This window comes from Lathyrus oleraceus, chromosome 7 (assembly GCF_024323335.1).
Source record: "Lathyrus oleraceus cultivar Zhongwan6 chromosome 7, CAAS_Psat_ZW6_1.0, whole genome shotgun sequence".
NCBI classification, from domain to species: domain Eukaryota; kingdom Viridiplantae; phylum Streptophyta; class Magnoliopsida; order Fabales; family Fabaceae; genus Lathyrus; species Lathyrus oleraceus.
In genome coordinates, this window is record NC_066585.1 from 90,322,676 (window position 1) to 90,338,174 (window position 15,499).

General features: G+C 36.9%; 1 protein-coding gene across 1 annotated transcript; it reads left to right on the plus strand.

Annotated features, from left to right (window-relative positions):
• Nucleotides 1–10,957: 10,957 nt before the first annotated feature.
• LOC127105778 (RING-H2 finger protein ATL78) lies at nt 10,958–11,632 on the plus strand. The gene has a single exon (XM_051042984.1). The coding sequence runs from the start codon at nt 10,958–10,960 to the stop codon at nt 11,630–11,632; it is 675 nt and encodes a 224-aa protein (XP_050898941.1).
• Nucleotides 11,633–15,499: the final 3,867 nt, after the last annotated feature.

Genomic DNA, 15,499 nt, shown 5'->3' on the forward strand with positions numbered 1-15,499 from the left:
AAGATTATCTATGTTGCAGATATCCTATGCAGCAAAGTTCAGACACCAGTCATGGTACCTGGACTCTGGATGCTCGCGACATATGACGGGAAGAAAGTCTATGTTCCAAAGCCTGGAACTTAAAGACGCTGGCTTTGTAGGCTTCGGAGGAGATCAGAAAGGAAGGATCAGAGGCTCCGGAACTATTGGTAATGGTACTCTTCCCTCTATATCTGATGTTCTTTATGTAGAAGGATTAATGCATAACTTGTTATCCATAAGTCAATTAAGTGATAACGGTTATGATGTAATCTTTAATCAAAAAACGTGTAAAGCCATTAATCAGAACGATGGCTCTGTCCTTTTCACAGGCAAGAGGAAAAACAACATTTATAAAATAAATCTTTCTGATTTAAAAGATCAAAATGTTAAATGTTTAATGTCAGTTCACGAAGAGCAATGGGTATGGCATAGACGCTTAGGCCACATTAGCATGAGGAAACTTTCTCAGCTAACTAAACTTGAGTTAGTCAGAGGCCTACCTAAACTGAAGTTTTCTTCAGATGCTCTGTGTGAAGCTTGTCAGAAAGGAAAGTTTTCAAAAACATCTTTTAAAAAGAAAAATGTTGTTTCTACCTCCAAGCCTCTGGAGCTTCTTCACATTGACTTATTTGGTCCTGTGAAAACAGCATCAGTCAATGGAAAGAAGTATGGACTAGTAATCGTTGATGATTACAGCCGCTGGACATGGGTAAAATTCCTAAGGCACAAGAGTGAGTCTCACTCTGTATTCACCAGTTTCTGTTCTAAAGTGCAAAAAGAATTTGACTCTAAAATTGTTAGAGTCAGAAGTGATCATGGTGGAGAATTTGAAAATAAAGATTTTGAAGAACTATTTGATTCTAATGGAATATCCCATGATTTCTCCTGCCCTAGAACTCCACAACAAAATGGAGTTGTAGAGAGGAAGAATAGGACACTCCAAGAAATGGCCAGAACCATGATAAATGAAACAAATGTAGCAAAGCACTTTTGGGCAGAAGCTGTAAATACAGCGTGTTATATTCAGAATAGAATCTCTATTAGACCTATTCTGGATAAGACTCCCTATGAACTGTGTAAGGGAAGAAAACCCAACATTTCATATTTTCATCCTTTTGGATGCATTTGCTTTATATTAAATACTAAAGAACATCTGAACAAGTTTGATTCCAAAGCACAGAAAGGTATTATGTTAGGATACTCAGAACGCTCTAAAGGCTACAGAGTATACAACACAGAAACCAAAATTGTGGAGGAATCAATTCATGTTAGATTTGATGATAAGCTTGACCCTGAAAAGTCAAAGCTAGTTGAAAAGTTTGCAGATTTAGAGATCACTCTGGTAGAATCTGAGAAAACTCCAGAAGCAACTGTCACTCCAGACTCTGAAGAAATTAAATCTCCAGAAATTCCAAGGAAAGTCAAGAGTCGTAGCAACGTATCTGAAGATTTGATTCTGGGAAACAAAGATGAACCTGTTAGAACCAGATCTACCTTCAGAACTTCTGAAGATATTCCTCTGGGACTAGTGTCTCTGATTGAGCCTACGTCCTGTGATGAAGCTCTTCAAGATAACGATTGGGTGGCAGCTATGCAAGAAGAGTTAGATCAATTCTCCAAGAATGATGTCTGGGATCTCGTTCCTAAACCCAGAGGCACTCATGTCATTGGAACCAGATGGGTTTTCAGAAACAAACTGAACGAGAAAGGAGAAGTTGTCAGAAACAAAGCACGACTGGTACCTCAAGGTTATAGTCAACAAGAAGGTATTGATTATAATGAAACTTTTGCTCCAGTCGCAAGGTTAGAGTCTATTCGTCTTCTTGTATCATTTGCTATTAATCACTCTATAAAATTATACCAAATGGATGTCAAGAGTGCATTTCTAAATGGTTATATTTCAGAAGAAGTGTATGTTAATCAACCTCCTGGTTTTGAAAACTCAAATTTTCCAGAACATGTTTTCAAACTTAAGAAATCCTTATATGGACTTAAACAAGCTCCCAGAGCTTGGTATGAACGCTTAAGTAATTTTCTTCTGAAACAAAATTTTATCAGAGGGAAAGTTGATTCTACACTCTTCTGTAAAAATCATAAAAATGATCTCATGATATGCCAAATTTATGTTGATGACATTATTTTTGGTTCTGCTAATATCTCTGTTTGCCAAGAATTTTCTAAGTTAATGCAGGCAGAATTTGAAATGAGTCTAATGCAAGAACTAAAGTTCTTTCTGGGAATTCAAATCAATCAAACTCCAGAAGTCACGTACATTCATCAAAGCAAGTACATTAAAGATGTTCTAAAGAAGTTTGATATGTCTGAATGCAATTCTGCAAAGACTCCCATGCATCCAACTTGCATTCTGGAGAAGGAAGAGGTAAGCAACAAGGTTTGTCAGAAGCTCTATCGAGGTATGATAGGCTCTCTTCTCTATCTGACTGCTACTCGTCCTGATATTCTCTTCAGCGTCTGTCTTTGTGCCAGATTCCAATCAGATCCTAGAGAATCTCATTTAACAGCTGTTAAGAGAATTCTTAAGTATCTGAAAGGAACCCCTAACCTGGGCCTGATGTATGAGAAAACATCAGAGTATAGGCTTTCTGGTTATTGTGATGCAGATTATGCAGGAGATAGAATAGAACGAAAAAGTACATCTGGAAATTGCCAGCTTCTGGGAAACAATCTAATCTCCTGGGCTAGCAAAAGACAGTCAACTATCGCTCTATCAACTGCAAAAGCAGAATATATCTCAGCATCACTGTGCACAACTCAGATGCTCTGGATGAAACATCAGCTAGAAGATCTACAAATCTTTGAGAGTAACATTCCTATCCTTTGTGATAATACTGCTGCTATTTGTTTGAGTAAGAATCCCATTTTGCATTCCAGAGCCAAACACATAGAAATAAAACATCATTTTATTAGAGACTATGTTCAGAAAGGGATAGTAACGCTGAAGTTCATTGATACAGAACATCAATGGGCAGATATCTTTACTAAGCCTCTAGCTGAAGATAGATTTCGTTTCATCTTAGAAAATCTGAACATTAAAAATTGTCCTGAGTAAAATTTGGCTCTGAACATGTAAAATGAGACTCTGATAAAAACAAATATACTTCTGCCTCTGACTCTGATACTTCTACCAAGTTAAGAAGATATCTGAGTTAGAAATCTTCAGAAATCCTTTGGTATTCCTGAAGATCAGAAACATCAACACGTGGGGAACATGCGTCTAACCCTAGAACTTCTAGACAGCTGTCAAAAGAAATCAAAGGTCAGAACGCTTGAAATCTCCTTGAGCAGTGTGCTTACTGTTGGGATTAGACATTCATTAATGAGCTGTAATCATTTTTCCCCCAAACGTGCTATTTTGGTTTTTGTGCTAACGCTTGTATGTGTGTCGTTTTGCATGTGTTTTTACCCTTAGTATATAAACACTTTTCTCACATTTCACACACTTATCACTCTCACTCACTCTTAAACCCTAAACCCTCTCTCGAAGTTTTCTCTGCAACCTTCTCAGTTCTTCATCTTCTTCATCAATCTTCGTCATGAATCCTCAAGAACAAGCAGTTTTTAACTTCTCCCAACAAATGGAAGCTGCTTCTAACCCCCAAACCTCAAACACTCAAACACCCATGGTTGTAGATGTTACCACGACCCCAGTTTACAAAGAACCTCACATTTTGGAACGTGAACAACACATTCATCTTTCTACTCCCTTTGAAGGTTTGGATGTACTGTGTGAATCGCTGGTGGATTTTGAGAATTTGAAAAGAAATGGCGTTGATTTAACTGAAGATCTTCGCAAGCAAGGTTGGGAAACCTACTTCAACAGATTGTATGGTCCAATCTATCCTCTTCTGGTGAAAGAATTCTGGAGATGTGCAGATGCTGATGATGAGTTCATCGTTTCTTTTGTTCTGGGAGTAAAGATCATTATCACAGAAGCGTCTATTGCTTCTTTGCTGAATATGGAAAAAGCTGGAGGTAAAAGGATTTACAACATTCCTCCAAGGTCCAAGCGCATCACAGAAGTCATTAACCCTACAATCTTCAAAGCAAATGTTGAAGGAAACCCATCTAAGAACAAGGAGCTTCATCAGAACCTCCGAGTTTGGTTGAAGATTATTCTGGGAACAATCCATCATCGCCCAGCCTCCAACTCTTCAGATTACATTAATGCTGATCAGAAATGCATCCTCTACTGTATTCAGAAGGGTATTCCAATCAACCTCCCTGTTCTTCTCTTCAGATATCTGAGGGATTCAGTCAGAGAAACAAGGAATAATATGAAGCCCAGATCCTACATTCCTCTGGGAAGATTGCTCTCTGACATCTTCATTGAGCATGGGCTGGTAGATGCTCTGGAGAAGACCAGATGTATGGATGATCTGGCAATTGACGTTGGAAAGCCTCTGAATGCCAAAAATCTGAGGAGTATGGGAATCATCAAGGATATCAGAGTCAAGCCCACTATGAATGTGACCTGGGAAGCTCTGAAGGATCAGAGGAAGATGCCTCATGGCCTTGAAAGGTTCTTCAAGAATGAACCCAGAGATGCCATTGCTATCTACCTTCAGGATCGTCTGGATGAAGGCATTGATATCTCTGATTTCCGCCTTGAAGACTGTCTGGATTCTGTAGAAGATCTGGTCAGATACAAAAGAGGCCTTTCTGAGAAGAAGATAGCTGAGGAAGCAAGGAAGGCAAAGAAAGCCAGACTTGGAGAAACCTCTGGCACCAAAGCTTCAGCACCTCTGAATGTCTCCTCTGGTAAGTCCATTCCTCCTGTCTCTTCTGAATCTGTAATGGCTTCCTCCAACCCTCTCTCCTCTCAACCAATATTTACAACCTCAGAAATACCACCTTCAATCACCAGAACCTCTCAACCTCCACCTGTTCTAAAAATTGCTCGTACCTTTACAACAACCTCTGACCCTAATCAACTATATCACCACAGCTCTTCATCATCCTCTGATTATGAATCACCCCCTTACCATTCACCTTCCTCTGACCAAGAGTCCTCTGACCAAGAGTCCTCTGATCAAGAACACTCTGACCCAAACTCCCCAACAATAGTTGAAATCTATGCTAAAAATTTCGCCCCACAAACTCAAACACAATCTGAAGTAACCTCTCCCCTCCGAACTTCTCTTCCACAACAAACAACCACCATCTCCTCTGAAAATCAAACCTCACTTCCACCACAAACAACCACCACACCCTCTGAAACCCAACCACCTGTGATTCAACCATCTGAACCTTATATCACTCCACCACTTATTCCCGCTGTACCTGGACCAGACTCTGACCCTTTAGACCTAAATCCATTATATGCTTCTTCTCCTAGTCTTCAACCAGACGCAGATTCTGAACTTCAAGCAGAATCTGAACCTCAACAAACTGAACCTCAACCTCTAAATCTCAGCCCTCAAAACTCTCCACCTCATTCACCTGAACCTGAACCTAAAATTATCATACCTACCCTTGAGGAGGCCATTATACAGGTTGCAGAAGCTTCAGTCCAGAAGATCAAGTCTCTGGCTAAAAACTCTGAAGTAAGTGATGATCCTAAATCTGTTAGGACACACTGGAACAGAGTCATTAGTTGGATGACCTCTGAGTCTTATAGGCTGAAGAGTATCTCTGAACAAGTCAGAAATGGCTACATCAGAGACTCTGAGGAAAGACTCCAAGAGAGACTGGCTAGAGAAGCTGAGGCCAGAAGGTTAGAGGAAGAGAGACTGGCTAGAGAAGCTGAGGCCAAGAGATTAGAAGAAGAAAGATTGGCTAGGGAAGCTGAAGAAGAAGCTAAGAGATTGGAAGAAGAACGCCTGGCAAAGGAAGCAGAACTTCTGAGAATTCAGGAAGCTGAAGCCAAGGCTAAGGCAGATGCAGAAGCCCAAGCTGCTGCTGAAGCTGAAGCTCAGCAGGCTCTGATTCAGGGGGAGTCTTCCTCTGCGATCCCTCTGATTCTTAACACTCTGAAGGAGATCAAGCAAGATCAGCAAGAGATCAAGCAAGATCAGAGTGAGCTCCGGGCAAGGATGGACAAGCAAGACGCTCTGAATGAAAACCTCCAGAATATGTTTGCTATGCTACTACAGAGACTTCCTCCTCCTCCAAACCCTTAGGCACTTAGGATTTCTTTTGTTTGCCTAGTGTTTTTGCTTCTGTCTTTTCTTTTTTAGCTCTGATATTCTCTTGAATCTGATGTTTTTGACTTCTGCTTGCCTTTGTGCTTTTGTTTAATGAAGTGTTTTTCTCTCTATTATTCTTTTTATGTTTTATGCCTTTTTGATTATGCCAAAAAGGGGGAGAAATTATTAAATAGCTCTGATGAAAACTATGTCTAAAACCTTAAGCATTCTGCAACAATTGTAGAAATAGTTCTGATAAAATTAGCTCTGATTAAATAATAGCTCTGATTAAATAATTCTAACATTAAATTAAGAAATTGCAGAAAGTTTTCAGAAATCTTATTGCTTGGAAAGCTCTGGTAAGAACTTCTGAACTCCCTAGTACTAACTCAGGGGGAGCTTTTGTCTATCTGATCTAATATTTTTCATGTTTCATCTGATAATTTTATTTGTTTTGTCATCATCAAAAAGGGGGAGATTGTAAGAACAAAAATAGTTCTACAATAGATTCCATGATTTTGATGATAACAAAGGATGAAACCAAAAATGGCACCCTAACGAAAAGTTTCTAAGTGTGCAGGGTTCTAAAGAAAGAAGAAATAAATCTGATGATGTCATCAGATGCAATACAAGATCAGATGCAAAATCTCAAGTATCAGAAGCATCTAAAGTGGAATCTCGTTTCAAGAAGCTCTAACTATGGACAAAACTACAAAGTATCAGAAGCATCTGAACATGAAGTAAAGTCTAGAAGCTCTGACTCTGAACAAATGCCTTCTGTAAACTCTGGAAGTTATCAGCGACATCAGAAGCAAGTTTCTCCAGATACACAAAGACTCCACTCAGAATTGTTAATCATGATGAAGTAACGTTTAAGCCAAGTTAAAGTTCTGCAAATGGATTTCCTCAATTAGAAAGAGACGTTAATCTCCTCTTCCAAGAGAAAAGATACTAATTGTGGTAAGTAGTCACTTCTAAGTGAAAAAGTCTACTGCAGAAGCTATTAATGGAATGGCGTAATTACATCTCAATATCCAACAGATTCAACGCTACTTCAACTCTACTTCAACTCCTATAAATAGAGAAGAAATCTCATTCAGTATACACGAAGAAATCACTAGCCAAAACTATACTGAAATCATATCACGCTCAAGAAAAACATCTTTGTTCTTCAAAGATTTTCACTAAGCTTTTGCTTATCAAGTGAAAAATTTGTTCTTAAGTTTGTAATATTTGCTTTCTTAGAAGCACTCTAGATTACACATCTTGTATCTAATTTTTATTTGATTTCCTCAAGTGACTCTTTGTAGTCTGTAGACTTGAGAGGACTAAGAGATTTTCTTCTCTCTTAGGGGTTGTTTGTAATCTTTCAAGATTAGTGGATTAAGTCCTTGTTGAAGGCGAAATCACCTTGGCCGGGTGGACTGGAGTAGCTTTGTGTTATAAGCGAACCAGTATAAAATCATTGTGTGATTTCATTTTGCAAAAGCGCTTATTTTTCAAACAATTCAAACCCCCCTTTCTTGTTTTTCTCACCTTCAGAGTTTTCATCGGCATAAGGGTATCCCTTTCCCCTTACATGTTTTGAGAATGAGTCATCATGCTAATGACAAAAAAGAAGCGTTGGATGGGAGGTAACCCATCAAAAAAAAAATTTAGCAGTTTTTGTTTTGCAGAATTTACTTTAGTTTTATTCAAGACCATCCTAAAGAGAAACTAGCTACTCAAGAATATCTCTTTCAAGAAAAATAAAATTGTTCTTAGTAAATTTGTTTGTAGTTGTTCTTTTTTCAGATTTACAAGTTCTAACTTTAGCATTGAACACGTGATCCAAGAAAAGAAAAAAAAGGGACTTGATCATAATGAAAGAAACTGATGACTTGAAGGAAAGGAAGAGAAGAGAATCAAAGGACTTGTACTCAACCTTTAGATACCTCATATAGTAAGGTTTGAGTCTAAATAATTTCCAGTGTTCACTTTTCTTTCTTTTGAGTGGATTCATGCAATTTTATTTTATCTGTTTTGATATATTTCTGATTAAGTTTTCTAGGTTTAATTGACATACACTTATGCATTTTTTTGTTTATAAATTTGAGCCTTTGTAGCCACCATGTAGTAATAGGAATATCCTTTTGCTAGTCACTTTGAGCCTAAGCCTTTCTTTCGGTGACGTAGCCTACAACTCTGAGCCATATGACTTGAAAGATTCTTTCTTTCCACTCTCTCTTTGGAGTTAGGTAGAATTTTAGTTCTTAAAGTTGTATGAAAAAGATTAAGTTTGAGGTTGCTTTTGGAAGTGAGCAAAGTTCTTAGTTTGGGGTTGGGGGTACTAGAGAAGACAGTAAAAATTTCAAAAATACTGAGAAAACAAGAAGTGGAAAAAGTCATTTCTTCAAAAAATGAGAAAGAACCAAAAGGAACGACTGAATGTCTAGTACCGACAAGAAGGAACAAATGGGTATGAAAATAGAAGAATAACTAGGCACCTAACTCCAAAGGTTTAAACCTATTTTCCTTAAAACATCCTAACCAGACATAAGCCAAGTTACAACCAGACCTCTAACGTGTATGTTATGATTGCTATGATGAACTATTTTAGAACATGATAAAGCTAAGTATAAATAATTTTGCATGTTGATTAAAAGATAACCCTTATCCATTGAGTGAGTTAAAGTGAGTTGAGAGGCATGTTAAGTACTCGTCAATGTTTGAGGATATTTCTAAATTTTTCGGATGGAAGTTGGAAGCTGGAACAATGGTCAGGTAATGGAAAAAATATGGTGATTTCATTTGTTATGGTATGAACCGTGTCTGTTGAAATGTGCAGTTACAGGTGAGTTGCTTGAGGACAAGCAAGGATTCGAGTTTGGGATTGTGATGACAGTTTGTCATTTCATATAATTAGGCGAAGAATCGGTGAAAAACAAGCGAAAGATGAGCCAAAAGGAAGGAGAAAGACCCAAGAATGAGTGAAAAATAGCCAAGTATGGAAGAATAGGACTTAATGTAAATTCTGCTGAAAAAAGAGTATTTTTTTAAAACAACTACTGAAATAATCACGCACACCATTACGCGGCATCGCGTGCGCGATAGAGATGTATGAGTTAAATCACGCGCGCGATGCGTCTGTAATGCGTGCAATGGGTTTGAAAATAGCATACATTGAGTTCAAAAATCTATCTCTTTTGTGTAAATAAATTCTCTAAACCAAAAAACCTCCTAAAACTTCATCTACAAATTTCAAGAATAAGCTACTCAGTGAGCATACATCGGGTTTAGAAATTTATCTCCTTTGGACAAATAAATCCCTTAGACCAAAGCATCTTCAATAGTTATATCCTTAATTAACTACAAATCTCTACATACAATTGTCCTCCTCTGAAAAGTCCATCATAGTAGTGACTTAAAATCATTCATCAAACTACAAAAAGACTTTTATAAATTTAAATGTGTGATTTCACGTGGGTGATAATCACACACAATTATTTATAGAAGTTCTTGCATATGAATCAAATTTCTCTTATCTAAAATTAACAATACGACATTCTCAATGAATATTTTTCCTCAACGGTAGCAATCTCAATATTTATATAAAAACAAGAAAAGAGGCAAGAAAATAATGTCTCAAAATAAAAGAAACATAATCTCAATTATAACATAATATCTCAAAATAAAATAAAATAAAAACTCAAACAAAATATATAAAATAACAGTATTTATAAAATAAATGTACCGCAATTGAAAAGGATTGAAATTAATTTTGGAACATGTTGTATCATAACAATTTTAACTCAATTGACTTTATATAGAAACCATTATATGCACTCCATTATATGTATCTTAAAACATAGATTCAATTGGTTTGATAATATTGATTCAATTGGTTCTATACACTGTGAACGAGAAACCACTGTGTCGCAATTGTTTTATACACTGAATATGATAATACATTGTTTCAATTATTTTCAAAGGCCATTGAAAAATAAAGAGCACTGTTTAGCATCGATTGAAAATAAATGTAATAAACTAATATTGTTATAATAATACTAAAAATAATACTATTTGTTAATTATATTGAATAAATTAAGTACATGAGAGATTGTTATTAGTTTTTTCTATTCACCTGCAATATAAATCATTGTCATTACTATTGTAATTGGAATTGGATTTAAAAGTAACAACCCTAGAGTATAATAGCTATGAAAACAAGTACTTGCTATTGATATATTATAATTACTATGATAAATGGATTTAACCATACAATATAATAGTTATAGGATTGGAAATTCATTACCACATTAGTTCAAAATTGGATCAAAACCTTCAATGGGAGCTCCTCAAGAGGTTAGTATTTGGAGAGCAGGATGGGGTGGTGGAGGGCTTTTCCACAATGCTTTCCACTGACTTGTCCTGTCTGCATTGCATTAAGTCTTTAACCTTTAAAAACAAATATATTTTAGCATCAATTATTTTCTTTACTATTCCTTTTTGAGCTTGATGGGTTCTTTGTTTAGCGGGAAACAGCAATTCCATTGGATAAATATATAATATATATGATATGATTTATGAAATTTTCAGTTGCCATTCTTCTTGGCATAAAGTGAAAATAAAATGGACCCTATATAAATAAAATTAAATAATATACATAAAAACATAGTGGTCAGTGAAGAAAAAAAAGGTTGAAAAACACATTAAACTTTAATTAAAGTCAGATACCATAACTATATAAATATAGTCCACTCATCTAGGACAATATAACAACAACCCTCAAGCTCTAATTAACAAAGAACATGTATGCTTCTACTTCCTTTACTTCACCACTCTTCCATGAGCTTCTTGTAGAATCTCACACAAGAAGGTTACTCTTCCAAAGCCCTCTTGATCATCAATCACTAACAAACTCTCCTGTTTTAACAAACAACAATAATTCAACAGACTCACATTTTGGAGCTCTTGAATTTGATTCAAATGTTGTGATGATAGTTGCAGTTCTATTGTGTGCGCTTATATGTTCACTTGTATTAAACTCCATTATAAGGTGTGCCTTGAGGTTTTCAAACAACAGCTCTTCTTCGAGTTCGAGCAGCAACTCTTCACCTCAATTGGTCAACAAAGGAATCAAGAAGAAGGCTCTCAAGACATTTCCCATTGTGAGCTACTCAGATGAGTTGAAACTACCAGGTTTGGATGCTGAGTGTATGATATGTCTCTCAGAGTTCACAAAGGGTGAAAAGGTACGCGTTTTGCCTAAATGCAACCATGGTTTTCATGTTCGTTGCATTGACGAATGGCTAAAGGAACACTCATCATGTCCTAAGTGCAGACAATGTCTTCTTGAAACATGTCGAAAGATCGGGGAGTCGCAGGTGCAACCAATTGTGCTGCCAGTGCCAGAAATCATTATAAGGATTCAACCACTAGACCATGAAGCTGTTGAACGTAACTATAGGGAAGAAAGCAGATAAATGTTCATTGTAGTTTGAAACTTTTAGTTGCTTTAGGTTGACCTCCAATGTAAATATGTAGTAGTTAGAATTTTGAGTGCAATTATTTTTTAACAGTCTGGTAATAATAAGTAATTATTTGAACTGATAATAGTATGAATGCTTTCAAACAATTATAGAATTTATTATAATGAAATTGCATTTCGTATGAAACTTTTTCCAAAGAAGGAAGATATGAACATTTCAATTGTTATGTTTCTAGTTCATAGTTCATACATGTTGCTAAACAGCACTGTTGTGGACTGAGTTTCTTTAATGCGTTTAGGGTTGATTACTTTAGCTTGAATATAAAGGTGGCTATAGTAAGATGATTATGACACTTAAGTATGTATTTACTATTTATGTTTGATTTTCTAATAAACATTTCTATTTTGGGGCGAACAAAGGCTCAAATTAATGTCAATCCCCTCTAAATGACTTAAGGTATAAAGTCATATCACGCGAAATGCAATGTGCTCTTTATGATCTCCATTTCACTATACTCATCTTGAATTATAAACTGTTTTGAGCGTTGGAGTGCTAACTTTATAGGTCCATTCCCGCGCCGTCGTATCGGAGATCAACACCATCGATTCAGGATTCCTCATCACCAAAATACACAACTGAGTTCATGCGTTTCTCTGAGCGTAATGAACTAGGAGAATCAGAGAGCCAAAAGATAGTTCGATACATCCGTGGTTTAAAGAGATCTTTGCAGGAGAAGATAAGTTTGCAGATTGTATGGGCCATGGTTGGTGCGTGAAATCTAGTTTTGAAGGAAGAATTGATGGAGAGATCCCCTCAAAATTTCTCATCTTTTAGCTATTCGCCCCAGAATAACTTTGAATCAGTAGGCGACAAGGAAAAGAATGCAGTAGTCAGGGATTACAATTCTGAGAATAAGTGGCCTAGTAGCCCTAGCGGTGTGCAACAAGGTAAACCATCATTTTAGAGGCAGGATAATCCATATGCTAAATTCACTGGAGACATGTGTTATCATTGCAATGGAAGAGTTTACAAATCAAATGTTTTTTCAACAAGGAGAGTTGTTGTTGTTGTGGAAGAAAGGGAAGAGGAAGAGAAAAGAGAAGGACATACAGTTGATAACGATGAATATGCAGGGGTTAAGTTTGCATAGAAAGAATCTGATGAGAAGGTAAATTTGGTGTTGCAGAAGATTTTACTACCATCCAAATATGAAGGGCATCACAAGAATTTGTTTAAAACACATTATTCTATCAAAAAAAATGTGTATAATATGATTGCGGATAGTGGCAACATGGACAATCTCGTGTCACTGAAATTGGTAGATTATTTGAATTTGTCCATGTAACACCCCGATAAAATAAGATAATTATTTAAATTGAGTTAATAATATATTTATTAATTTAATTAAATAATTGGAATTATTATTATTATTGGAATAATAATTATTGGAATATTATTGGGATTATTATTATTGGATTATTTTTATTGTTATTATTGGAATAAAAGTAGAAATCAGTAAAAAGGTTCCATTTGGTAAAAAGGTTCATTTTCACGTGAAAAGGGAAAAGAGACAGAAAAGTGAAAAAAGGGCAAAAGAGAACCAGAGAACAAGGGTTGGAGAGAGGAAGAGCTCGAAGCTGCAGGATTTGCCGGATTAACTCAAGTAAGGGGGGTTTATCATCGATTAATGGGTATTATGGGATAATATGTGATGGGTAGTGAGAAACCATTGATTTGCCTCTGATTGAATGATGTATGATGAATTTGTGAACTTTTGGGATGAACGAAATTTGGATTTATAATTGAAGAAATTCGTAGGAATTAGAGGTAGAAAGGTTAGCAATTTGTGAAATCGAAAGTGTATGATTCGTGTTAGATGATATGAATGAATTGTGTGTAAAATTTGGACTGTGGAAGGTTGAATTGGATAGATCTCGTAGCAGAGAAAGCCATTGCAGATCTGGAAATTCTGGTTTCTGGTCATACGCGTATGACACTAGGCAATACGCGTATGAGATGGCATGGTACGCGTATGGCACTAGGCAATACGCGTATGGATGAGAAAGATGATGTTTTGAACGTGAAAATTGTCTCTGTTGGTACGCGTATGAGGATGTGGTACGCGTAGCATACGCGTATGGGCATGGGCAATACGCGTATGGACTTGGTCAGACGTGGGCAATACGCGTATGGGCATAGGCAATACGCGTATGGGCAGATTTGTGATTTTCCTGAACTGTTGTTGTGCAGTTTTTGGTTGTTTAGGCTGAGTGATGTACTTAGCTGAGGTATGATGTTGTAGGGATCATTTCCCGTGGTTTTAAGTAGTATAGGTATTAGTAGAGTGTGCTGATACTATGATTGATTATGTGGCATGATATGATATGCATGTGTAATGAATGTGTTGATGATATGTGATGGTATACATGATGTTGTGAATGTATGCATTGTGAATAGACTGTTTTATGGCTTAGAGTGTGAGCATATGTCTATTCTTGAATTGTTGTTGATGTTGCATTGCTAGGTGATTAGCATGCGTATGTGGCCTTTATGGTGGTAGCTAATTCCCATGGTGAGGAATTAGTGATGTTAGTCATTTTGGACTGTTGTTGATGTTTGCATGCTAGGTGATTTAGCGTGCATAGCATGGCCCTTTGGGGGTGGTAGCTAATTCCCATGGTGAGGAATTAGTGATGTGAGTCACTATGTCTCAAATGAGTGGGACTAGTGAGCTTGGTAGCCGTACCTGGATTTGGTCGGTGAGGTTGAACTATATGTTCACAAATAGTCGGTACCGCATGCATGGAGTCTCATTGCATAATATATGTATGTATAGCGTATAATATGAATGGATGTATTCCAATATTATACGTGTGTTCTATGGTTGTTTTGAGTTTGAGTATGATGATGGTGATGATCATGAGTTGATATTGCCGTTGCTGAATATGTGTAATCTGATTAGGGTGATGATATGTGTTATATTACTTAGCATTACATGATATTTTATAATGCTTGATTATATCGATTGAGGAACTCACCCTTACAACTATGTTTTCAGGTAACGAGCAGTGATTGAATAGAAGCTAGTCCTGGGAGTCTAGTGTAGTCCTTAGTGGGTCATGCTCTGGTAGATGTAACATCGGGATGGGATGTTTTACTATGTTTTCTTTTGGTTGTTGAACAACTTTACATGTAATGTAGTACATGATTTGAATGTTGTTATTCGTATCCGCTGTGAATTATGCAAAAGTGTCTTATTTTAATTAAATAAATGAGCATGACAGGATATTTTGATGATTGGTGTGAAGTGTTTGTGTGACACCCTTCAGGGCATAATTACTCTGATTGATATTTTATTATTTTAATTAAACTGTTGGGGTATTTTAGAAGGGTGTTACATTAGTGGTATCAGAGCATAGTCGGTCGAGTCGAGTCGTAATTATTCTGTTTTCCCTGTACGGGATAGGTGTTGTGTAACCCTATCAGTACTTATTGTTTAGCTTGTTGGGTTTTCAGAATAGAGATGGCTGGAAGAGGTAGAGATGATGCTGCAATTGCTGAGGCTCTGGGTATGCTAGCTGGAGTACTTGGGGGAAATCCGAATGTTGTGGGAATGGGAGCTGCTCGTCAACTGAGTGAGTTCCAGAAGAACAATCCTCCAATGTTCAAGGGGGCATACGATCCAGATGGTGCTCAGAAGTGGTTGAAGGAGATCGAGAGGATCTTCCGAGTGACTGAGTGTGCCGATAACCAGAAGGTCAGGTTCGGTACGCATATGCTGTCAGAGGAAGCAGATGATTGGTGGGTTGCTACCCGCACTGAGTTGGAATCTGCTGGGAATGCTGAGATTACTTGGGCAGT

Coding starts and splice junctions, on each gene's coding strand:
- LOC127105778 (XM_051042984.1), top strand. CDS start 10,958: ATGTATGCTTCTACTTCCTTTACTTCACCACTCTTCCATGAGCTTCTT.